Genomic DNA, 26,054 nt, shown 5'->3' on the forward strand with positions numbered 1-26,054 from the left:
AGACCAACTCAAGGCTCCAAGCATACTAGGTTATCCAACTCCCTAGTCATTCTCAGTGGTCAGCTCTTCAGCTTCACAGTTGTTGCTGTCATGTTTCTGTAGTTATAGATTCTGGTTTCTGTTTAGGTTTTATGTCGAAGACTGGATGGTGTATAGTGTCTCTGGTTCCATCTCACCATCAGTTAGCATTGCAGAGAATACTGCCCTAAAAGCAGACTATTGCTGTTGCCAGTTGTCAGGGTGATATAAGAACGGTCTTTGGAGTAAGTCAGTGCCATGGCAGTAGCAGGGCCTTCCTTGGCAGAATTTATGTTCCTGGTGCTAGTGTAGGAAACCATGTTTATTTCTGTAAGTTTTATCCATGGTTCAGGAGTGAATAGTCAGCGTCTAATCAAAGGAGTCTAAGCCAAGTCATTATGCCAAGTATTAAGGATGTAAGGTCCCACTAATGTATAAAAAAATTTGTGTTCCCATCTCTATTAAATAAGAACTTGTATGCAGCTGTAAACTTTTCCCATTTTAATGTGCCTATGCAAAAAGGGACAATGCCACAGGGTATTGCATTTATTTTGTCTTATCATAAACAATATGAAATTAATGTTTTTGTTCCTGCAAAAGGCAGGCTAGGATGGTGGGTGGGACACTGGGATACTGGGACACTAGATGTGGGATATTGGTGTTTGAATAGTTAATGCCTAAAACAACTATATTATGAACAACTTGGTAAATTATATATTATAATAAATTTTAAATAGCAAAAATGATTTTTAAATTAAACCTCCTTCTAAAAATGATATACCATATTTTCTTTATCTACTCATCTGTTCATAGGCACTTGGGTTGTTTGCAGATTCTGGCTATTGTGAATAGTGCTGCAATAAATACGGGAGTGCAGAGGACTTTCTACATTATACTTTTGCACCCTGAGGGTTATTTTCCCAGGAGCAGTATTGCTGAGTCATATGGTAAAATCAATGTCTAGTTTTTTAAGAAATGCTCATGTTATAAAAAAAAACAAAAAAAACTGGACCAGTCAGCATTCTCACAACAGAGTCCTCTATTTCCCACACCCACTCCAATACTTGTATTATCCATATAACTACTTCTTTTCAACACCCAGTTCTTTTCCTGTAATCATTTACAACTATCATTATTATTATACAGTTTTTTCTTTTTTATATATATTTTATTTAAACACTTTGATTACAAACATGATTGTGGTTGGGTTTCAGTCATGTAAAGAACATCCCCCCATCACCAGTGCAACATTCTCATCACCAGTGTCCCAAAACTCCCTCCTCCCCACCCCACCCCTGCCTGTACTCTAGACAGGCTTTCTATTTCCCTCATACATTCTCATTGTTAGGATAGTTCTCAATGTAGTTATTTCTCTAACTAAACTAATCATCTTTGTGGTGAGCTTCACGAGGTGAGCTGGACCGTCCAGGACCTCTTCTTTTTTTGTCTCTGGGAATTACTGCAAAAATGTCTTTTATTTTTCTTCAAACCCATAGATGAGTGAGACTATTCTGCGTTTTTCTCTCTCCCTCTGGCTTATTTCATTCAGCATAATAAATTCCATGTACATCCATGTATAAGAAAATTTCATGACTTCATCTCTCCTGATGGCTGCATAATATTCCATTGTACCACAGTTTCTTTAGCCATTCATCTGTTGAAGGGCATCTTGGCTGTTTCTAGAGTCTGGCTATGGTAAATAGCGCTGCAACAAATATAGGTGTGAGGAATGGATTTTTGTATTGTATTTTTATGTTCATAGGGTATATCCCTAAGAGTAGTATAGCTGGATCATATGGGAGCTCAATTTCCAGTTTTTGGAGGAATCTCCATATCGCTTTCCATAAAGGTTGTACTAGACGGCATTCCCACCAGCAGTAAATAAGAGTTCCTTTCTCTCTACATCCTGCCAGCACTGCTTATTGCCATTCTTGTGATGTGTGCCAGTCTCTGTGCCATGAGATGGTACCTCTTAGTTGTTTTGATTTGCATCTCCTGATGATTAATGATGTGGAGCTTTTTTTCATGTACCTTTTTGCCATTTCTATTATACAGTTTTTTTCTCTATTCTACTGCACTCTCCTCTCTCATTATTTGTGGCAAGCTTCTTCTCATGTTTCTGAACTTCCTGGCTCTCTCTATTGTCTTTGGAATTACTACCATATTGTCTTTGTTATTTTTTATATTCCACAAATGAGTGTGATAATTCTGTATACCCCCTTTTCTCTGATTCATTTCGCTAAGCTTAATACTCTCCATGGGTATCCATGTATAAGGAAATTTCATTTTTCCTAACAACACTTTGAACAAGAACTGGGTGCTGAAAGAAGATTAAGTGGTATGCATGATACACCTTCAGTAACACTGTCACCTAAAAGGGAGAGAGAAGAAAAATGTCTATCATAGAAAAGTGTCTACCATATGTCTACCATAAGAAAGTGTGTGGAAATGGGGACATTGGTGGTAAGAAATATGTTCTGGTGAAAGGATGGGTGTTGTTTATTGTATGACTGAAACTCAATCACGAACAACTTTGTAACTGTATCTAATGGGGATTCAATTTAAAAAGTTTTTTTTAATTTTTAATTTTTAATTATGAGAACAATGATGCAAAGAGGACATCAATTTAAAAAGTTTTGAAGGAAGGGGAGGAGTAGGAGGAGGAGGAAGGTGGGGTTGGAGGAGGAGGAAGGAAGAAGGAAGAAAAGAAGAAGAGTAAAGGGGAGAACAGTAAGAAAGAAAAAAAGAAATAGAAGGAAGAAGAGAAAGAAGGAAGGAGGAGGAATAAGATGGAAGAGGAAGAAGGAAAAATAAGGGGTAGGTGGAGATAAAAAGAGGAGAAAGAAGGAAGAAGAAAAAGAAGAGTAGGAGAGGAAAAAGAGAAAGAGAAAGAAGAGGAAGGAGAAAAGAATAAGAACAAAAAGAAGGAGAAGAAAAAGAGTAAAAGAAGGAAGGAGAAGAACAAAGGAGGAGGAGAAAGAAGGAGTAAGGAAGAGAAAATGAATAATAAGGAGGATAAAGGATGAGAAAGGGGTGTGAAATGGTCAGTTGTGTGTTCCACAATCCCTAGAGAGGGAGAGGGATCCCCATACCCGAGGCTGGGTAGGACAAGAGATGCAATTCTGATGCAGGAAGTAATTCACACACAGATGGGAAGGAATAGCAGGCCAGAAACTCACACTGAAAGCTGTTCACCCACAAGCCAGTCACTCCACCACGTGGAACCACGAGCCAAGTTGGCAGCTTCTCCAGGCCTCCAAAGCAGCCTTTATTGGGAAAAACAAAGCCCACCCCCCAAGGGGAGAGGGAAAAGCCAGACGAGGAGGCAACGGGGAAACATCTTTTTGACATGTAAACCGAAGGAGACATCTAATTAGAAGGCAATATGAGGACCAATGTAAGGCCTCTACCAACAAGGGGGAGAAAAAAAAAACTTGGGATAGAATGAATAAAAAGTAGGAAGATGAAGGAGGAGGAGGAAGAAATAGATTAAGGAAGAAGGGGAAGAAGAGAAAAAGGAAAAGAAAGAGAGGAGGAAGTAAAAAAGAAGAGGTAGAAAGGAGGAAGGAGGAGGAAGAAGAAAGAAGGAATAAGAGAGGGAGGAAGAAGAAGAAAAAGGAGGAGGGGGAAGCAGAAGAAGAAGCAGAAGGAAGAAGAAGAAGAAGAAGAAGAAGAAGAAGAAGAAGAAGAAGAAGAAGAAGAAGAAGAAGAAGAAGAAGAAGAAGAAGAAGAAGAAGAAGAAGAAGAAGAAGAAGAAGAGAAGAAAGAGGAGGAGGAGAAAGAGGAGGAGGAGAAAGAGGAGGAAGAGGAGGAGAAAGAGGAAAAGGAGGAGGAGGAAAAGGAGGAAGAGGAAGAGGAGGAGGAGGAGAAATTGTTTTTAGAGTGCCAGTGCAGCGCTGAGCGACTTTTCATGTGCTGAATTACCTAAAAAAATAATTGTGGAGCCATTTGTGTGGTCACACTACTATACTCCAACAACACCATTAAAATGTAGGACTTAAGCAAGTATGCAGTAGAAGCAAAGGTCCCAGGTTCTTCAAGACACTGCTCACTCCCAGCACCAACCCAAGAAGACAAAAACAGCACTATCCTCGTCAATAGTGAATATAACATCTAAGATAATGGTAGAACAAAAGGACAAATAAATGCTAACAGAAAATAACAAAAACCCGGGGGTGGGGGTCACAGTGACATCAGAGCTCTGCAATCTGTCTGAAGACAAACCTTTAAAATAATAATCATGTCAATGCTCAACAATCCTAAAATGATGTTTAAGCAAAGAAAGAGACTGAGAAAAATTAAGATAATATAAGGGAAATTACTGAAAATGTCAAGAGAGAAAATTTAGGAGTCATAAAAGTTCCAGAAAAAGAGGAAAGAGGGAGAAAAGAGGAAAAACTGGTTGAATAAATTATGAGATAATTTCTCCCAACCTGAAGATTGATATGGCAGCACAGATAAAGAGGCCTAAATAGTATCAGCTAGAGTAAATCCAAACATAACAACACTAGGACTTTCTGTAACCTAAATGGCAAGGGCTAAAGACAGAGACAAACTCCTTACAGCTGCAAGGCAGAAACAAAACCTCATATATAAAGAGAAAAAAATCAGAATTAAAGTTAAAATCAGTTTAAAAAAATATGCTAGTGAAACTACAAAAAAAGAAAAGAATGGAATGGTGTATATAAAGTCCTGAATGAAAAGAACTTCTGTCCAAGAATACTCTACTCCACAAGATTGTCATTCAGAATGAAAGAAAGGTATAAAAATATTCTCAAACAAACATCAGTTGAGAACATTCTTTGGAATCTAACCAACTCCTGGTAAGAACACTGAAAGGTCACATAAAAAAGGAAACATCACTTGGCATATGAAATCAAAATCTACATATAGACATGGCAACAAATCTCTTCATTTTAATAATTTCTCTAAATGTCAGAAAATAATACCAGAAACAAAATTAAATGTTCTGCTGCTTAAGGACACATATTTAAACTCCTAGTAATAAGCATAGACTCAGAGTGAATGGTTGGAAGACAATTAATATTAGACCAAAAAAGGCAGGCATAACCATACTAGTTACTGACTAAATAACATTCAAACCAAGATAATAAAAGATGTGTAGGATACTACATATTGATTAAGGAATCATTAGACTATGAGAATTTAACTCTCACCCATTTATATATGTGGGTATATATAGATATTATATAGATATAAATATCTATATATTCACTGATTTAAGGAGCAGCAAAGTTCTGAGGATAAACTAAGAGACCAAGAAAATATATTGATGGCAGCAAAACAGGGGTGGGAGACTTCAATATACCACTTTAATTACTGGACAGACTGACCAAGTAAAACATCAATAAAGAAGCAAAAACCATAAATTAAGAAATAGAAGAATTGGGTTTAATAAAATATAGTATTCAGGGGGCCAGAGCAGTGGTGCAGGGTATAAGGCGACTACCTTGAGCATGCTAGCCTAGGACAGACCATGATTCAATCCCCCAGCATCTAATATGGTCCCCAAGCCAGGAGTGATTTCTGAGCAGATAGCTAGGAGTAAACCCTGAGTGTCACCAGGTGTGGCCAAAAAACAAAACAAAAAAATAAATTAATTAAAAAGATATGCATATTCAGGATATTCCCATAAAACACTGATTATACATTCTTTTTCACTGCACATGAGACATTCTTCAGGATAGATTACATGCTGGGCCACACTTGAACATCAAAATTTATAATATATATATATAAATATATATATATATAAAATCATACCAAACATCTAAGAACACAAAGTAATAAAAGTAGAAATCAATGATAAAAAGAAAGTTGGCCCATGATGTCTGGGTGCTAGCAAACTGCCTTGTGCTGGAGAAACTGGGATCATCCCACAGGGCAGCCATCCACCTACACCAGAAAGTCACAACATCTGAAGTCAATTCTACTCCTCCCAAACCAGGTGTGAGCTCCTTCCAGGGATTAGAAATTGTTCGCCCTATCCTCTCTCCACAGCTGGGCACCAGATGAACTGCCCCAGACCATGAGGACCTCTTACATCTCTTACATGTTTTTCTGTCCCTAGACCAGAGGCTCATATAATCTGATAGCAGTTCTAATTTTCCCAACCCAAAACTATTACTGAAAATACCCCTCATATTAAAGCAGGTGAGATATGACATTCCTAATCCGCAGACAATATACATTCAGAAATATCAGTTAACTAAACAGTGTGACTCATTGAAGATCCCTCTTTTATACTCAAATAGCACTACATGGCAAGGGAATAATTTGAATAGCAGAGATATTATTAGTAGCCCTCTGGTATAAACACTGAACAACTGTGTTTCCTGAGTAACTGGGAATCTAAACTCCCACCATTAACACACATAGAACTTGAAGAACACTGGGAAAATAAACTCAACTGTTGTGTCAGACAGTTGAGACAGAAATCCAGGAAATTTTTTAAGTCTATCAAAACTCTTGTGGTCCATGAGAATCTGAAATTAGCACTCACTAAATTGGGGGGAAAAAAGTTGCTAGAAAATAAATTAAACCACTCAAAGAAGGTCTGATTCAGAAGATGACAGAGTCCATAAAGATTGAATTAAAGGAACTAAAGGCACAATAACAAGCTATAATAGCAGACTTGCACATCTAGAAATTCATATAAAAGAATTTGAAGACAGAATACAAGCCAACATTGATAAGGAAGTGGTGAAAGAAAAGCAAAACAATGAAAAGGCAAAGAATGAAAACAATGTAAGGTATTTAATGGATAATATTAAGAGAAATAATCTACATATAGGAATACCTGAAGAAGAGGAAAAAGAGAAAGGAGAAGAACATGGGTGGAAGAGATAAAGTTGAGAATTTCCCCACTCTCTGGAAGGAGGCTGCCATACAGATTAAAGAGGCCAAAAGAGTACCAAACAATATACTCTCAAACAGAACAATGACATGACATATTAAACTCAAAACAGGGGGCAGAGAGATATCACAGTGGTAAGGCATTTGCCTTCCAACGGTTGACCCGGGATGGACCCAGGCTTGGTTTCCAGCATCTCATATGGTCCCCCAAGCCTGCCAGTAGCAATTTCTGAGCACAGAGCCAGGAGTAATCCCTGAGTGCCACTGGGTGTGGCCCAAAAACCACACAAAATAAGTAAAAAAATAAGTTCAAAAGAAACAATTCTTAAAGCAACAGAAGAGAAGAAAAACTTTAACTATAAGGAGAAATGACATAAGAATCACAACAGATTTCTCATACAAAATGGTGCAGGTAAGAAAAAGTAGAATGACATGTTCAAATTATCACTTCAAAAGATTTTCAACCCAGAGCTTACTACCCTACATTTAGATGGGATGGAGAAATAACAATGTTTTCAGACAAACAAGAGTTGGCAAAAAAAAATTTTATAATCAATACTATGCAGATGTTAGGAAAATGATGTCATGTGTTGCAAGTCAGCCCTTAAGAGGTTGACTTATGAAGGGACGGAGGATGAGGTCTTTCCCCTCCAGCTCAGAGCATGCATCTGCCACCCTGTCCAGCCGACGGTTCTGAGGTGAAACGGAGGGTGAACAGCTCGCAGACAGTCTGTCTTGTGGAAATATTAACTTTATTCGGTGGACAAGACTGAAGTCCAAGGTCTCAGCCTCAGTTCCAGCCAACCACCCCTCGCCTTCCACAGACCCTTGTTTTTATCCCCCAGAATCAGGTACCACCCAATGGTGGGATCAGATACCACCCAATGGTGGAAGCAGAATCAGGTACCACCCTAGGGTGGGGGCAGAATACCAGGTCACACTCTAGGGTAGGGCACAGTCACCGATCAGGGTAGGGTCAGTAATATAATAATCCCAAAAATATTTACATACAAAAAAGTCATGAAATTTGTTTATATTTGATTGGATACAGAGAGTATTATGCTGAGTAAAATGAATTAGAGAGAGAGAGACATAGAAAGATCACACTAATTTGTGGGAAATATAAAAAAGGTAGTATGACAATAATATCCAGAGACAATAGAAGCAAGAGGCAGTAGGACCAGTCCATGTAGGAAGCTTGCCACAAATAGTGGAGCAAAAACAGTTACAGCAAAGAAGGTACCACTATGGTAATGATAATTGAAAATGATTCTTCAAAAAAAAAACTGAGTGAAGAAAGAGAAAGAAAGAAAGAAAGAAAGAAAGAAAGAAAGAAAGAAAGAAAGAAAGAAAGAAAGAAAGAAAGAAAGAAAGAAAGAAAGAAAGAAAGAAAGAAAGAAAGAAAGAAAGAAAGAAAGAAAGAAAGAAAGAAAGAAAGAAAGAAAGAAAGAAAGAAAGAAAGAAAGAAAGAAAGAAAGAAAGAAAGAAAGAAAGAAAGAAAGAAAGAAAGAAAGAAAGAAAGAAAGAAAGAAAGAAAGAAGAAGAAGAAGAAGAAGAAGAAGAAGAAGGAAGAAGGAAGGAAGGAAGGAAGGAAGGAAGGAAGGAAGGAAGGAAGGAAGGAAGGAAGGAAGAGAAGAAGAAAGAAAGAAAGAAAGAAAGAAAGAAAGAAAGAAAGAAAGAAAGAAAGAAAGAAAGAAAGAAAGAAAGAAAGAAAGAAAGAAAGAAAGAAAGAAAGAAAGAAAAAAGAAAGAAAGAAAGAAAGAAAGAAAGAAAGAAAGAAAGAAAGAAAGAAAGAAAGAAAGAAAGAAAGAAAGAAAGAAAGAAAGAAAGAAAGAAGGAAGGAAGGAAGGAAGGAAGAAAGAAAGAAAGAATGAAAGAAAGAAAGAGAGAAAGAAAGAAAGAAAGAAAAAAGAGAGAGAAAGAAAGAGAAAGAAAGCAAGAAAGAAAGCAAGAAAGAAAGAGAAGGAAGAAAGAAAGGAAGAAGGAAGGAAGGATGAAAGAAAGGAGGAAGGGAGGGAGGAAGGAAGGAAAGAAGGAAGGAAGGAGGAAGAAAGAAAGAAAAAGAAGGAAGAAAGAAAGGAAGAAGGAAGGAAGGATGAAAGAAAGGAGGAAGGGAGGGAGGAAGGAAGGAAAGAAGGAAGGAAGGAGGAAGAAAGGAAGGAGGAAGGGAGGAAGGAAGGAGGCAAGGAAGGAAAAAAGAAAGAAAGGAAGAGAGGGAGGGAGGAATGAAGGGAGGGAGGAAGAAAGAAAGAAAAAGAAAGAAAGAAAGAAAGAAAGAAAGAAAGAAAGAAAGAAAGAAAGAAAGAAAGAAAGAAAGAAAGAAAGAAAGAAAGAAAGAAAGAAAGAAAAAGAAAGAGAAGGAAGAAAGGAAGGAAGAAGGAAGGAAGTATGAAAGAAAGGAGGAAGGGAGGAAGGAAGGAAGAAAGGAAGGAGGAAGGGAGGAAGGAGGCAAGGAAGGAAAAAAGGAAGAAAGGAAGAGAGGGAGGGAGGGAGGAATGAAGGGAGGGAGGAAGAAAGAAAGAAAGAAAGAAAGAAAGAAAGAAAGAAAGAAAGAAAGAAAGAAAGAAAGAAAGAAAGAAAGAAAGAAAGAAAGAAAGAAAGAAAGAAAGAAAGAAAGAAAGAAAGAAAGAAAGAAAGAAAGAAAGAAAGAGAAAGAGAGAAAGAGGGAGAGAAAGAGGGAGAGAGGGAGGGAGGGAGGAAGGGAGAGAGGGAGGAAGGAAGGGAGAGAGGGAGGGAGGGAGGAAGGAAGGAAGGAAGGAAGGAAGGAAGGAAGGAAGGAAGGAAGGAAGGAAGGAAGGAAGGAAGGAAGGAAGGAAGGAAGGAAGGAAGGAAGGAAGGAAGGAAGGAAGGAAGGAAGGAAAGGAAATGTCAGCTCCATAGGCAGGCAGGGAAAGAAAAACTGGAGACATTGGTTGTGGGAAATGTGCACTGGTAAACTGTATTATATGTCTGAAACTCAATTATGATCAACTTTGTAATTATGAAAATAAAACAACTGTAGTATGAACAACTTTGTAAACCATGATGTTTAAATCCAGTAATTTTGGTTTTGGTTTTCTTTTTGGGCCACACCTGATGACGCTCAGGAGTTACTCCTGGCTATGCGCTCAGAAATGGCTCCTAGCTTGGGGTACCATATGGGACACCAGGGGATCAAACCATGGTCAGTCCTAGGATAGTGTGTGCAAGCCAGACACCTTACCGCTTGCCCCACCGCTTTGGCTTCTAAATCCAGTAATTTTTTAAGGGTCGGAGAGATAGCACATCGATAGAGCATTTGCGTTGCATGCAGTGATTTGATTCAACAGTGGTTCGAATCCCGGCATCCCATATGTCCCCATGCCTGCCAGGAGCAATTTCTGAGTGCAGAGCCAGGAGTAACCCCTGATCCCCGCCAGGTGTGACCCTGCTCAAAAATAATTTTTTAAAAACCTATGAAAAACATTTGCCTCTTAAGGTGGCAGACTGGAGATGTGGGAATGGTAGGTGGGAAGAAACTGGCAACCTTGGTGGAGGGAAGATGACGCTGATGGTGGGATTGATGCTGGAACATGAATAACTGTTAATCATTAACATAATAAAACATTTGAGAAAAGATCCAACATCTGCAAATAAAACAAAATTCTGGTAAAATAACAGTTGGATCAAAGAGAAATCAAGAATTAAAAATATTCCTCAATGTTTAGAGTACAGGCGGGGGTCGGGTGGGGAGGAGGGAGACTTGGGACATTGGTGATGGGAATGTTGCACTGGTGATGGGTGGTGTTAAAAAAAAAAAAAGAAAAAGAAAAAAAAAGAAAAAGATAAAAAAAAAAGACTTAAAATTAGCACTTAATGTTTTAGCAACAACAAAAAAAAATATTCCTCAAAATAAGTGACAATAGAAAGGGCTCAAATACGGAGAGATAGCACAGCGGCGTTTGCCTCGCAAGCAGCCGATCCAGGACCAAAGGTGGTTGGTTCGAATCCCGGTGTCCCATATGGTCCCCCGTGCCTGCCAGGAGCTGTTTCTGAGCAGACAGCCAGGAATAACCCCTGAGCAACGCCGGGTGTGGCCCAAAAACCAAAAAAAAAAAAAAAAAAAAAAAAAAAAAAAAAAAAAAAGAAAGGGCTCAAATAAACAATCTAACCTCTTAGCTAGAGAAACTAGAAAAAAACCAGCAAAACTCCCAAGATTAAACAAAGAGTAAACAGAAAATTTGAATAGATCAATATTGAGCAAAAAAAATTGAAACAGTAGTTAAAATTCACCCCAAAAGCAAAAGTCAGTGTCCAGATGGATTCACTAATGAGTTTTTACCAAAACTTCAAAGAAGACAAAGTGCCCCTACTTCTCAAGTTCTTCCAAAATTTGAGCAAAAATCCTTATAGTTTTTATGAAACCAATATTAAATTGAAACAAAAAACAAAGATACTACTAAAAATGAAGTTATAAACTAACATTCCTGATGAACATTGATACAAAGATCTTCAACAAAACATTAGGAACTAAATCTAGCAATATATCAAAATAAGAATACACCACAATCAAGTAGCATTTACTCCAGGAAAGCAAGGATACTTCAATATATATGCATCAATTAATGTATTATACCATATCAACAAAAAGAAATATAAAAATCATGTGGCCTATCAATTGATGTAAAGAAGGCTGTGACAAGCTCCAACATGATAAAAAAAATAGATAAAATAGGGATAGAAGGAATATAACTCAAGAATGACAGAAAGAAATGTGAGAGAGAGAGAGAGAGAGAGAGAAGCAAAATGCCTGCCCTCAAAAAAGATAGGGGTGAATGTGTTGAAGACAAACTGGAGACATCAGCAGGAAAAATGCACTGGTGAAGGGTGGTGTACATTATATGGCTAAACATTAATTATGAACAATCTTGTAACCACAGTGCTTAAATAAGTAATTATTAATTAAAAAAGAAATAATATACCTCAAAATAGTAATGGTGATCTACAACAAACCTATAACTGATTTCATACACAATGATGAAAATCTGAAAGACTTTCCCCTGGAATCATGCAAAGCAACAATATCTACTGCCACCAACTTTATTCAACATATTTTTTGCAAGTCCTCACCAGAGATATAAGACAAGAATAAATATCAACCATACTCAAATTTAAAACAAAGAAGTCAAACTATCAGTACTTGCAGATGACATTAAAAATACCCATCTAATTTTCAAGAAAATAAGAGGCATTGGGGCTGGAGTAATAATACAACAGATAGGACATTTGCAGTAGACCTAGGTTTGATACCTAGCACTCCATATTTTCCCCCAAGCTCTCCAAGAGTTGACTCCAAGCCAGGTGTAGCCCCCAAAATAAAAATAACAAAGATGAGAGGCATTGCATCTTTCAACTTTGAACAAAGCTATAATAATCAGTATTACATGGTACTGGAATAAAATAGAGACCTAGAGAGAGACTTGTGGAAAAGAATTTACAATCTACAAAAAAAAAAATCTAAGTATATAAAATGTAGCAAAGAAAATCTTTCAACAAATGGTGTTAGGAAAACTGGATAACCATATGGGAAAATGAAATTAGAACTGTACCTCACACATTTACAAAAGTAAACTCAAAGTGGATAAAAGATCTTGAGACTAGACCAGAATCCATAAAGTACATTAAGGAAAACATCAGAACTTGCCAGAAAAATGACTGTAAAGATATCTTCAATGAGATAACCACAGAGACTGAGAAAACAAAACTAAATAAACAGAAGGGAATATATCAAATTAAAGGACTTCATTACAGCAAAAGACAATCTATAATATAAAAAGACAACTTCTGAATGAGAGAAAATATTTGCACATACCATTTGAACATCAGACAAAGGGCTAATAGCCATGCTTTATAAAGAAGTCATAAAATGCAGCAACAAGGGCCAGAGCGATAGCACAGTGGTAAGGTGTTTGCATTGCACGCTGTCAATACAGGACGGACCCTGGTTCAAATCCTGGCATCCCAAATGGGCCCCGAGCCTACCAGGAGTGACTTCTGAGAGCAGAGCCAGGAATAACCCCTGAGCATTGCCGGGTGTTACCTAAAAAACAAAACTAACAAAAAAGCAGCAGCAGCAACAAAAAAATTCTAGTGACCAATTCCATCAATGGGCAAGGAGAAGAACAGACACTTTCTCAAAGACATATAGATGATCAATAAGTATATGAAAAGTATTCATTATCACTCTTAAAATTGGTTGCCTTCACCAGGAAGGTTTGGAATGCTAATTTCTAGTTTGTGTGACCACGAAAGCCATTGGAAAGCCAATCAAACTAGAGACTTAGTGATAGATATAGAAAAAGAGCTTTAGAAGATATAGAGAAAGCAGCTTAGAAGTTTTTGGACTCATGTCCTCAAAGCAATTATTTTGTCTACACAGTCAAAAGAGCAGATAAAAACAACAGGGAAGCACAATTTGGGGAAGGGTGAGTTATAGAGGATCAATAAATTCACTTGGGAGATCAGAGAGACAGAAGGATAAGGTGCTTGCCCTGCATGAATAAGATCGCAGTACTAGTGGTACTGAATGAACACGGTCCCCTGAGCATCTCCATGTACAGTACCAGCCTCCCCATCCCACAAAGAAGATGGTGCCTGGTAATCAATTGGAACTTAAGTTTCTAGGCTAAAATCTCTCCTCTAGTCTCAAATGTCCTTAAAATGATCTATCTGTATTTACAAAGAAGTGAAAGGGAGCATGCCAATTTCACCTTTGAGGTCTAGTGGTCTTATTTGAGGTAATTAAAAAGCAGTTTTCATGGTGCATTGAGATGCTCTGACATTCTGAACTCTCATGAGAGAGGGCTGAAAAATGCTCTGGAAGTGCCCAGAAATGTGGAGACACCTTAGAATATGGGTTTGTTGAGCTCTTCCTTGACTGGATGGCCAACAATTGACTTTGGGTTCTCAGTGCAGTATTAGGGCAATCATCATCATCATCAATAACAACTGAAAACTTCTTGAGATTAATTCTTTACCCCCCTTCAAGACATACTATATCAGAAAGCACAGGATGGGGCCCAGCAAATTGTATTTTAGCCCAGAGGTTGTTCAGATATCATCTCAACCTTGAAGTTGTCCCATCCAATTGTCCACCCACACAGAATCTCTGCCTTCTCCAAGCTTGGGTGCTCCAAGTGTGCTCCCCACAAAGAAAGCTTTCAAAGTCAGAAAATGCTTCCAGCGTTGGGGAGCCCTTGCTGCTCATGATTGCATTGCCAATCCTGCTGGGACACTTCTAATAACTGGAGGATCTATGTGTCTTTAGTGTTGGAACCGTTTCTAGCAGCAATCCTGCAGCAATGTGAAGTTTCTTCTTTCTACTTTTTTAACTTTTATTTTGGGCTTCCTGATTTACAAAACTGTTAATATAGGCTTTCATTCGTGCATAAAACATTCCATTATTTTTCTAGTACAGCTAGGAATGGAAAAATAAGATATATTATATTACATATTAAAATAAAGATGGATACTTCCTAAACTATTATAATTTCTTTCTTTCTTTCTCTCTCTTTCTCTCTTTCTTTCTTTCTTTCTTTCTTTCTTTCTTTTTTTGGTTTTTGGGTCACACCCGGCAGCGCTCAGAAATTCTATGCTCAGAAATCGCCTCTGGCACTCTACTAGACTGGACACTCTACTGGACACTCTACTAGAGTGTCCGCTGTCCTCCACCCTTGTCCCAATTCTCCTTCCCACCCCCTTGCTTTTAAGTTCTTCTGGTCCCCTGTTGTCACAACGTGGTTTTCTGGCTCCATCTAGTGACTGTGCTTTGAAGAATTCCATTTCATCCATTTTGGTATTTCTCTTGAAATGGGCACCAGAAAGCAGCAAGGACCTCTTCAATAGTTTCTGCTCTTCCTAGATCGCAGGTATCTTTTATGGAAGCTTGCCTGCAGCACTGAGGTACACTTAATCCTGGGGATGTAGTAAGACCTTTAGAATCCTAGTTACTAAAAATACTCTGCTCTCCTCCAAGGTAGAATTTAAGTGTAAATATAAATATATACTTTAATATATATATAACATACATATAAAGAAACATAGGAAATAAAATAAAGTTCTACATTCTCTTATTATAATTAGGCTTGTTTATTTTTGAAATATCACATATCAGTTTTGAAATTTTAATATAAAATACTTCAAATACCTAAAATAATCATAAAGAATATTTTTTTATTTAAAGCATTGTGACTTAAAAGTTATTCAGAGTTGAACTTGGACAATGTTTCTTTTCTTTTTTTTTTTTTTTTTTTGGTTTTTGGGCCACACCCGGTGATGCTCAGGGGTTACTCCTGGCTATGTGCTCAGAAGTCGCTCCTGGCTTGGGGGACCATATGGGACGCCGGGGGATCGAACCGCGGTCCTGTCCAAGGCTAGCGAAAGTAAGGCAGGCACCTTACCTCTTGCGCCACCGCCCAGCCCCGGACAATGTTTCAGCACCAATCCCATCCCCACTATCAACTTCTCTCCACCAATGTTTCTAGAGTCCATTCCACACTTCCCCGCCACCCACCCTAGCCTCCCATCATAACATGCACCTTTTTAAGTTTGGTTGTTGAAATTTGGGTCTCATGATTTTATTGTTGTTGATTTTGTGGCTTGGATATTTATTTAGTTATGTAAAGAATTTTTTTTAAAACAAACTCCTGTAAAGTTCTTCAAGCTTGGCCCCAACCAGTCTTGCTCTCCAGTTTCAGCAAAGCAAAGTCATGTTTTTCAGAGAAAGCATACGACAGACAACTGGAATGACAGCTTTTGCCTACAAAGAGCTTCAAGAATTGGGGCCAGAAAGATAGTACATCAGCTTGTTTGTACTAAGCCAACCTGGGTTGGACCCCAGGCAGCCCATATAGTTCCCATGAGCACTGCTGGGAGTAACTCTTGAGCATCACCAGTTGCCCAGATAGCCTGTGAATAAATAAATCCACAGTGCTAGTCTTGCCATCACTTTACTATCCAGTTTGCAGACTTGGTCCTGGACAGCGTGGTCAGCAAGAGACCCTCAAGACCCTCATATTCTAGCTGGCTGGAACCCCTGGAGTGAAGCAACTGGCGCTTCAGGTATGGCCCCAAAACAAAAACAAAGTGTTCAAGAATTACAGAAGTTAAAACTACATGTAAGATAATGATAGAATTTGGGGAAAGAGCAGTGAATAATTGGAACTTGTGTTCCAATTGTGTTCTAATAAAGAGGACTATGACCCATATTATGAGGAGAAACAAAGAGGAGCTTGGGGGCCAAGGGGCCTGCTATGTGGAAGCAGCCAGTGATATGGAGCAGCTGGGCCAACTTTTGATCCTAAGCAGTAATTCACCCATTGAACTCTAAGAAGGCAAAGTGTGCCTCCAAAGAGCACATGCCCCATTTTGTTTCTGTCTTATAGGTATCATACTTAGTTGATAAACTTGTATTTCCACTGGTCACATGACAGTGAGTTTCACAAGTCTAATTTTGTGCAACTGCTTATTGAGATTCACGTTAAACCCAGTCTAACTGAACCATGTCCTCACAGTCCATTCCTCATCACTAAACAGTGTGTATTCATTTGATGGACAGAAAATCTACTGTTAGTCCTACCAGCATAATTTTCTCTAGCTATAGAAATCAGCCATGCTCAATGTTTGTGACAGATGGTGTGGATGTGGGAGTTCCTTCCCTAGCTCAAGATAAACTTGAATGCCAGAAAACTTTTCATTGCTATCCAACAGAAAGTTGATACACAAAGACAGAACATGTGGCAATTTATTGTCAGCTTCAGCTGAACTCTGGAGCAGACTTCCACATGGCTATTCTGGTGCAGCAAGTCAGTGCTTACCAAGGACAGTTTGGTGAAAGGATGCAGTGGGGTTTTCTGTTTTGCCTACAGTCTGATAAACACTGAGCCCAACTACAGTCGGCACTACAATAAAGAAAATATTAACAAAATACTCACAAGGTATGCTGGCACCTCTGAAACAGCTAGCTACAGTGGCACTCAGACTACAGACAGTCCTGAATACAACATCTGCCTTAAAGAATGAAGACCAGTCACATGCATTGCTTCTAGCATGACACACTTCAGACAGATATGTCTAGGAGCTTGTCAGTGAAGATTGTAATCAGGTCTAGCCCAAAAGAAACCTGACATCATCAAACAGAGTCAGCCATTCCAGGCCAGGGAAACCCTCAGTAAGTAATGATTCTAATCTGAGATGTGAGGAAGTTGCCACTGGAACTTGCAGCTGGACACTCAGATATACCAATAGTGTCAGAGGGGATCAACTGGAGCTGCCAACAGAACCTGCCCAGTACCTATATACCCTGACGTACCCTCTCTGTCTTCTCCTAAATGAAGGCTGCAACCAGGAGGAGGCTGTTTGAAGAACAGCTGGAAAGCAAGGTTAAAAGTGGAAGCTGCACAAAGCTATAAGAAGGAATTTAGGACATCATCTATGTTTCCCTGGCACTACCAAGGGTCATTCCTGTACATATTAGTCCTTGAACACCCTGGGTATGGCCCTCAAACAAAGCAAACCCCAAAAAAGTGCCATGGACAAGTGTGAGCTTGAGAGTTTAATTTCTGGTTCCTGCAGGTGCCTAATTGTCCCAAGGCTGAGATCTGATTGATTGGTTGATTAGAGTATTTAATCAGAAAATCTCATGTGCTCAGTTGAGCATGAATGTAATGGTTTAAGCGTGGTTATTGCATTACCAATGCTATTTTTAAAATGCTCTGATTCAAGCATTTATGCCTTATTGCTGCTATAGCCAGTTATCCTCAATTTGCCCCCTCCCCCAGCAATTCTCAACCAACTGGACCATATGTCCAATGCAAGGAACTGCAGGTACATGCTGTGCTTCTCAGGCCTTAAGATATCTGTGATGACCTGGGCCACTCTTTAGGGTTGCACCCAACATACTCTAGTATCGTGTTGTACCAGGAATCAAACTATGATTGTCTGCATACAAGTCAAGTTCCTTAAACATCCTATACTATCTCTCTGCTCTCTCTTTAATTTGCCATTGTTATTTATATTTTTAATCCTAACACTGACTCTCCATAGCAAACCAATGAAATTGGAATATATTAAAGAAAGAAAAAATTTTCAGAGTCTGGCTATTGTATATAGCGCTGCAATGAATATAGGTGTGAGGAAGAGATTTTTGTATTGTATTTTTGTGGTCCTAGGGTATATCCCTAGGAGTGGTATAGCTGGATCATATGGGAGCTCAATTTCCAGTTTTTGAAGAAATCTCCATATCGCTTTCCATAAAGGTGGACTAGATGGCATTCCCACCAGCAGTAAAGAAGAGTTCTTTTCTCTCCACATCCCCAACAGCACTGCTTGTTCTCATTTTCTGTGATGTACATGGAATCTATTGTGCTGAGTGAAATAAGTCAGAGGGAGAGAGATAGATGCAGAATAGTCTCACTCACTATGGATCTTAAGAAAAATAAAAGATATTTTTGCAATATTTCTCAAAGACAAAGAGAGGAAGGCTGGAAGGTCCAGCTTAGGACATGAAGCTCACCACAAAGAGTGATGAGTGCAATTAGAGAAATAACTACATTGAGAACTATCATAACAATGTGAATGAATGAGGGAAGTAGAAAGTCTGTCTAGAGTACAGGTGGGTGTGGAGAGGGGAGGAGGGAGATCTAGGACATTGGTGATGGGAATGTTGCACTGGTGAAGGAGGGTGTTCTTTACATGACTGAAACCCAACTACAATCATATTTGTAATCAAAGTGCTTAAATAGATATTCATAAAAAAAGAAAGAAAAATTTATTTTTAAAACTCTGGATGATGCTAACATGCATAAATAATTGAGAGCTGTTCCAGGAGAGTGAACTGCTGGCAATGGGACCAGAAGAGTAGTGAAATGGGCTCTATTTCCTATCCAATGGGGCCTCAATTTTCTCACTCATCTGATCTGAAACTGTCAGATCTTGCCAACACTTTTGGGGAGAGCATGCCATCTGCTGGCTAATTTAGGAAATACATGGCCAAGTTCTCACAACAACTTAAGGAATGGGCAGAACAGGGTGAGAAAGGTCACTTGCAACTTGCAGGTGAGAGACTCAGCCCCTCTCAACCCAGTGCAGCTCAAACTTCAAGGTTGTGAAGGAATGATGGCAGGAATTTTTTAGGGCCAACAAGTCAGAAATGGAATGAAGGAGGTGCTGGGTGAAGGGTGGATAAACTTGGCAAAAGGATTTTTAGGAAACAAGACACTCACCTCAGGCTTCAGAGTTGTACTTGGCGAAGAAACTGCTCAAAAGCCCCAGGAAGAAAATTGAGCAGGTTCAAGCTCATGGGCCTTCTCTGAATGGATCAGGAATAGCCCCCCAGAGCTCATGCCTGCACTGATTGGTCTGCTGCTCTCTCCACAAGGAACAGTCTCTCCTGTCTCCACCCCACCCCACCCCACGCCACCACATCACTCTTTTTCTGTTTGTCCATTTTATAGGTCTTAGGAACCTGATCTAGCTGTCCACATTTGTTCCCCAACTCCTTGCATCTTCCAGCCTACTGTGGAGCTGCCTGATTATAGTTTCTACTCTGCTGAGATTCCAGATTCCATGAAGATAGGGATATCATCATAGTTTATTAGCACAAGGAATAAGATAGGAACAGGATAGAAATTAGCTCTTTACTAAACTAATTTTCTTTTTTTGTTTGTTTGTTTTGTTTTGTTTTGGGGTCACGACCGGTGACACTCAGGGGTTACTCCTGGCTATGTACTCAGAAATCACTCCTGGCATGGGGAACCATATGGGATGCAGGGGGATTGAACTGTGGTCTGTCCTAGGCTAGAGTGCTCAAGGCAGACACCTTATCGCTTGTGCCACTGCTCCAGCCCCCTGAACTGCTTTTCTTATGGCAAAATCAGGCACCATGATCTAAAAACAAGCAATAAAGAACTTAGGGTACTTTAATAAAATAAAATGGGGGGGACTTTAAAGCCTATTGTCCCCCTAAATAAATCTCCCTAGAAGTAAATTGAAGTTGTTTGTTTATTTGTCTGAGGGCCACACCCAGGATTGCTACTTCTGGCTCTGAGCTCAAGGATCACTCCTGCTGGGCTCAGCAGACCATTGGAAGGCTGCATGCGAGGCAACCCCTACTCTCTATACTAACTCTCAGGCCTCTGAAATTTTATTTTCTAGTTGTATATTGTTAATTGTATAGGAGTCCATGGTCAACAATGATCTGCTTTTCAATTTGATTATATTAGAAATTAAATACCCTCATGCTTATAATTAGTAAATAGATTTATTTATGGTAACAGAAACTGTTTGAGGCAGCATCCATATCAACTTTATGGAAAGAGGATCTCAATTTTATTCTCTTTTAAAATAATCCTTCATATTTCAGTACATGAGATTCAGGGTAGCTGATTCCACCCCAGGCCAAGTGTGGCTATGTAACCCACAGTAGTCTAGCAACTTGATTGACTAAGGAATGAGCACGTGACCCAGGCTAGCTGCTGCCTTCATGGACCATGACTGGACTAGATGGGGAAGGAAGACCAGGACTTGGCAGAATGGCAGAAAATAAAGCAGACAGAAAATAAAATTATAAGAGATAATATAGGTGAAAAGGCAGTTAGTTGCCTTGTATGTAAGTAACCTGAGTTTGATTCCCTTGATCACATATGGCCCCTTGATCACTGCCAGGAGCACCTCCTAGTATAGGCTAATAACAAAACCAAAAATATCAGGAAAAGGTTGTCTATAGGTGCATATTCATTGAATACTGGCCCCCATACCAGAATGTTTTCTAGACCTTTCTTTGAACATGATACAAAAATATCCCCTTTCCAGATCTGCCCTAGAAAGTTTCTGTTCCTGTTGCCAAAAGGTTTGCCTTCACATAGAAAATATAACAAAGATATAAAATAAAACAAAAGTTTTCTTTATTTTTTAAAACTCATTTGCAACACTTTAAACAGATCGGAATTATCAAATCTTTTACATTATTGTGAACTTTCTTGGTAGAAAAGTTAAAAGATGCAAATCATTGGTCTCATGTTCTCAAATAGTCGTGGGTTGTCAGGATAGGGGACCCATGGATTAGCTCTCTGCAATTCTTTCTGAGCCCTAGTTGCAGTCCTCCCACCTTTTAGCCTCAGTTTCTGGAGAAGAGGCTGAGTTTGGACAAGGTCACAGCCTGCATGCCTCACAACTTCACTCTGGAAACCTCTGTCAGTTCCGTATTTTGTCCACATGCAGCCTCCATGTTGCCTTCTTCACTCACTGAAGTGGCCAGCAGGGCCGCAAATGTGGATCCAGGTCGCTTCTGCAGGACATCAGGCTTGTCGAACTCGATAACCTGGGAGATGGACAAAGGAGGGGAGGGACTGAAAACTGAAAATCTCTGAAAACTGAGAGTACTGACCAAAACATGGCTTCCTTAGCTGATGGATATTCTCACCTTCCCATTGCCCATGACCAGGATTCGGTCACAGCTGAGAACAGTGCTAAGACGGTGCGCAATAATCAGCATTGTACAGCCCCGGAAGCCCTCCCGTATGGTGCTCTGGATCAGGGCTTCTGTCTCCACATCGATGGACGCCGTGGCTTCATCAATAAGGATGATCTGGAGGATACAAGAAGGGAAGCCAATCTCCTTAGGCTCCAAGGTCAGGGATTAATCCTGAGACTCCCACTTATACATCAAGTTTCTTGGCATGAGAGATTTGAATTGAGCTCTAAAAGTGTTTTGAGCTCGAGTTATCCAATAGATTCAGTAGTGAAAAACATATTAGATTTAACTGAAAGCACACTATTATTGAGTGCCTATGGGACTAAATTTTTGATGATAAAAATACCCCCGGACCTTTTAGGTTTCATCACCTTCCCAAAGACTGGGTTAAAAGTAGTGCAATAAGTCCCAAAGGGGACAAGTGCATTACTGAACCTAGAAAGTCATAAACATCCTGGCTTGCACATTGTACGGTATGTTTCAGTAATAATATGGTTTAGAAAAGTATAGCAAGTACAGAAAGTATGGTTTCACAGCTATAATTGTCTAAGATGAAACCAATTTAGGAAGAGTGTCATGAGTAACTCACAAGGATGGCAGAAATATAAATACAAAAAAAACAAAAGGTGAGAGCCCTAATTAAGAAATAAGGGGAAAAAAGCAGCTTCAGCACCAAGTAGCTAAATAACTGTGACATGAGGAACTGAGAAGTTATGAAAGTGTCACACACATATTACAATTCTTGTCACTCAGTCTCTGAAGCAGAGGGGAAGCCTCCCTCCTCTAACACTGCCAACACCATGAGGCCAGCCTGTTCTTTGCCCTTAGCTGGGACATACACAACCATTGGTTGTGGTGTGTATATGTGTGCTCACACAAACACAGCACAACATGTTTTGGAGGCATAGTATATGTGTGCATATGCAGGCCTATGTGTATTTTGCATGTATAAATACATGAGTTCAAAGATATATGAGTTGTATATATGCAGTAAACATATGCATGTATGGGTGCATTTGATCACTAGTGTGTGAAAATAGGTGTATGAGCTAGTATTCATGTATAATGTGAGCATTGAAATAAGTGTGTCCCTGTAATCACATAAGTATATACATATGTGAAGATAGAGATGTGCGTATAAGTGAGTATGTAAAATATATATGTGAGTATATGAAGAGTTGTAGGGAATGTGCCCTTTCGTGTGTAGCTTTGGGCATGTGTGTGCATATGCAATTCTTTTTTTGAAGGGGGTGTGCATTTTATTTTATTTTTTATATATATCTTTATTTAAATACCTTGATTACAGACATGATTGTAGTTAGGTTTCAGTCATGTGTGAGTATGGAGGGTAGATGTGTATCTCTACATATTGTGCACCTCCGTGACTATGGTTACCTGTATAAATGGTAAAGGATACATGTACATGTTTTCATATGCATTATGTGCCTTTGCATGCCTATTTGTTTGTGTGAGTGAAGATGGTGGATGTGTGCATATGCATTATACGTTTCCATGAACGTATGTTTACCTATGTGAGTGGGGAAGGCATGTGTATATGGGTGCCTGCTGCCTTACTTGTGAGAGAGGGGTCATTACTTACTCCAGGTAGTTAAATATCTAAAATTACTAGAAAAATATTTGAAAATCTGAACCTGAACCTGGGGGGATAATTTGGGACAATCCTCTGAATCCTAGGTGTGCCCTAGTGGCATCCAGCACTTCTTGGGCCCAGCACCCCATAGTCAGGCAAGGGTATTAAACCTCCTGGTCTACTTGGTGAAGTATCACAAAGGTGGTTCACCCTTGCTTCCTAAACACTGCTTAGTAACTTGCCCCCAAATATATAATTTTACCTAAAGCACTTTTGTCTGATTCCTAATTCAAATAAACAGAGTTGCCAAAAGAAGGTATGATGGGTCAGTTCCAAAGAGATGTTTCCATTTTTTGGCTTTCCTGGGAAAGTACAGACTTAGTAGTGGTGGTGGTTGATGGTGATGGTGGTGGTGGTGGCGGCCACTAGAGCTTTGTCTTGGAGAGTCAAGGTTTGTAGTCCCCTAGTGCAGTGCCCCCGCAACACCCCAGGTACAAATATAGTTGCCACAAGTAATGTGAGGAAGCCTTTGAATTTCCATGCCAAGAACACAGCCTGGTGCTCAGTATTGTTCAACATGGAGTGAAAAATAGTCCCAGGGGTTCCCACACCAAACCTCAGCTCTGGCCTCTTGTGCCCTTTCAGCAGCTGACCTGGGAGTTTCGAAGGAGGGCTCGGGCAATGCAGAACAGTTGTCTCTCCCCCACAGAAAAGTTCTTGCCATTTTCTACCACCTCTGTGTGAAGCTTCTGGGGGAATTTGGAGACCTGTATCATCAGGAGGAGAGTGGTGGTTAAGGAGTCTTGGCTTGTGTACTGCAGGCTGAAACCTACACAAAAATCCCAGGTTCTCCCCTGCCCACATCTCCTCATTCCAGCCATTGGTCTTTCTCTTCCCACATTGTGGCCCTCTCACTCACGCGTTCGGAAGACAATATGCCTATGTCTAAAATACCGTATTTTCCAGCATATAATACGACTTTTGAAACAACAAAAAAAAAGTCAACCGAAAGGGGTCATCTTATACGCCGAGTATATTCCGAAAAATGTTTCAATATGCACTAAAGGAAAATTGTCTGAATATTGCCACAAAACAAATTTTCCAACTCGATCCTGCACCAATCACTGCAAGGCTGCTCGGATCGCCTCTCTAACTCAGCCAATCCAAGCAGGCTTTTTATGCATGCAAATTAGACACTGTTCTGCACCAATCACTGCAAGGCTGCTCTGACCGCCTCTCTGACTTAGCCAATCCAAGCAGGCTTTTTATGCATGCAAATTAGACAATGTTCTGGACCCGAATCTACACTGTAAAAAGCCTGCTCAGATTGGCCAGATTCAGAAAGGAAGTCTATTCCAGTATAACCTTTGAACCTTTGCTTGTTGTGATTGGCTCACTGTGGTACATACAGTTGCAGCACAGGAACCGTTCTGTCTGATACAGCGAATATAGGCCTAAATGTTTTAACTGCAAAATTAGGGGGTCGTCTTATACGCCAGAAAATACGGTATGTGTTCAAGGTCTTCATCCTGCTAACCCCTCAATATTTGGTATCACTAAGTGTCCTATCTTTACAAGGCTTCACTTGGACACCCTGTGTGAAGGAGCTGTTTTGTCTGTGACTCCATTCTTCCTCCCTAGTGCAGAACACTCTAAAAGTGTCTGTATTCTTTCGTTTGGTGTCTTTGTCTCCCAGTAGGATCCCAGGATCCCTTGGGAGCCCACTTTGCTTTAGCTATGACTGCTGAGCCTAAACAGCTCACTACTGGTGCCCAAGTGCCCTTTATGGAGAGACCCCAAACATTTCATCTATATCAGATTATACAATCCACATTCTAAAACAGCAGCATCTGAAGCACTTGTGAGAACCCCAAAGCCCCAAAGGACCACCCCCCTTGAGAAGGCAACCTAAGTCCCATTCTCAGGCCTTAGAGCTACTTACTGTCTTGGCTAGATATGTCCTCTCCAAGGCATTCCAGATCTGCTCGTCTGTGTAGCAGTTGGAGGGATCTAGGTTGAATCTGTCATTTGACAGGGAGAAAGCATTCAAGGCCCAACCTTCATCACTGAGTATTCTACCACAAGCACAGTCAAATGGCCAAGAACACATGGAGCTGAGCCAACTGCTGGGTAGTGGGAAACTCAAGAAAAGACCATGTGAACTTGCTTCTATTGTGTCTTACTATACCATTTTTTTTGCATGTAACAACCCCTCAGTTTTATTTGGGGAGAATTAGCTCTTCAAGAAATATAGCCTTGATGGGGCTTTCACGTAGTTCCAGGGATGCAGCAAATAACTCAGGTATGAGCCAAATTGCATGTGGCAACTTCTAGCCACAGTGATGCATTTGAGAATGAGAAGGTAATCAGTCAATGGCTCTAAGAACGCTGAAAGTAATGACCAAAAGAGGTTTGTTTCTTTCTCAGTGACTCATCCTGACAGGACAGATCCACTCTGCCTCAGGACTAGATCTCATGGAGTTCCTAAGGGAACCTGAGAATAAAGCAGAGCTGGAAGGGAAAGGTTCTTGAATCAGCCTTGAATCAACATTATGCAGTAGAGATATTTTCTGAGAAAGTAACTAGTATTTTAACTTTTCTCTCTGTAAGTATGTCTCTTTTAAGTTCCTCATATGAGTATAATTATACTTTTGTTTTTACATGTATACCACTCATTGCACATAGTGTTTTCACGGTATACCCATGCTGTATGTTAAAATGGAATTCCTATTTATGGCTAGAAAATACTTCACTTTGAGTATACATTAAATTTTGTATATCTGTTCATCTATGAGTGGAAATTTGAATTTCTACCTTTGGCCACTGTGAGTAATGTGTGAGTACTTATCTACAAACAACTGTTCAAGCTTTTGCTTTCAAATCTTTGGGAACTGTGTCTAGAAATGTAATTGCAGAATCATATGGCAAACCTGTATTTAATTTCTTACTGAATTGTACTCATTAGCAGTACATAATTTTCCTCATTTTCACTAACACTTGCTATGTACTCTTGTATTTTTCTTTTTTAAGTATTATTATTGTCATCTCATAAGTAGGAAATGGAATTTCACTGTGGTGGGG

General features: G+C 39.6%; 1 protein-coding gene across 1 annotated transcript in view; it reads right to left on the bottom strand.

The window, feature by feature from the left end:
• ABCC11 (ATP binding cassette subfamily C member 11) overlaps nt 1-26,054 on the bottom strand; it is a 152,133-nt gene that overhangs the window by 50,924 nt on the left and 75,155 nt on the right. The window contains exons 26-31 of the mRNA XM_049787396.1: nt 24,916-24,994; nt 23,627-23,740; nt 21,332-21,496; nt 21,089-21,229; nt 17,222-17,279; nt 16,728-16,811 (exon numbers count right to left, since the gene is read on the bottom strand). Of these exons, the coding sequence (XP_049643353.1) occupies nt 16,728-16,811; nt 17,222-17,279; nt 21,089-21,229; nt 21,332-21,496; nt 23,627-23,740; nt 24,916-24,994 (641 nt within the window). The remainder of the gene's footprint in view (nt 1-16,727; nt 16,812-17,221; nt 17,280-21,088; nt 21,230-21,331; nt 21,497-23,626; nt 23,741-24,915; nt 24,995-26,054) is intronic.

This window comes from Suncus etruscus, chromosome 14 (assembly GCF_024139225.1).
Source record: "Suncus etruscus isolate mSunEtr1 chromosome 14, mSunEtr1.pri.cur, whole genome shotgun sequence".
Lineage (NCBI taxonomy): Eukaryota > Metazoa > Chordata > Mammalia > Eulipotyphla > Soricidae > Suncus > Suncus etruscus.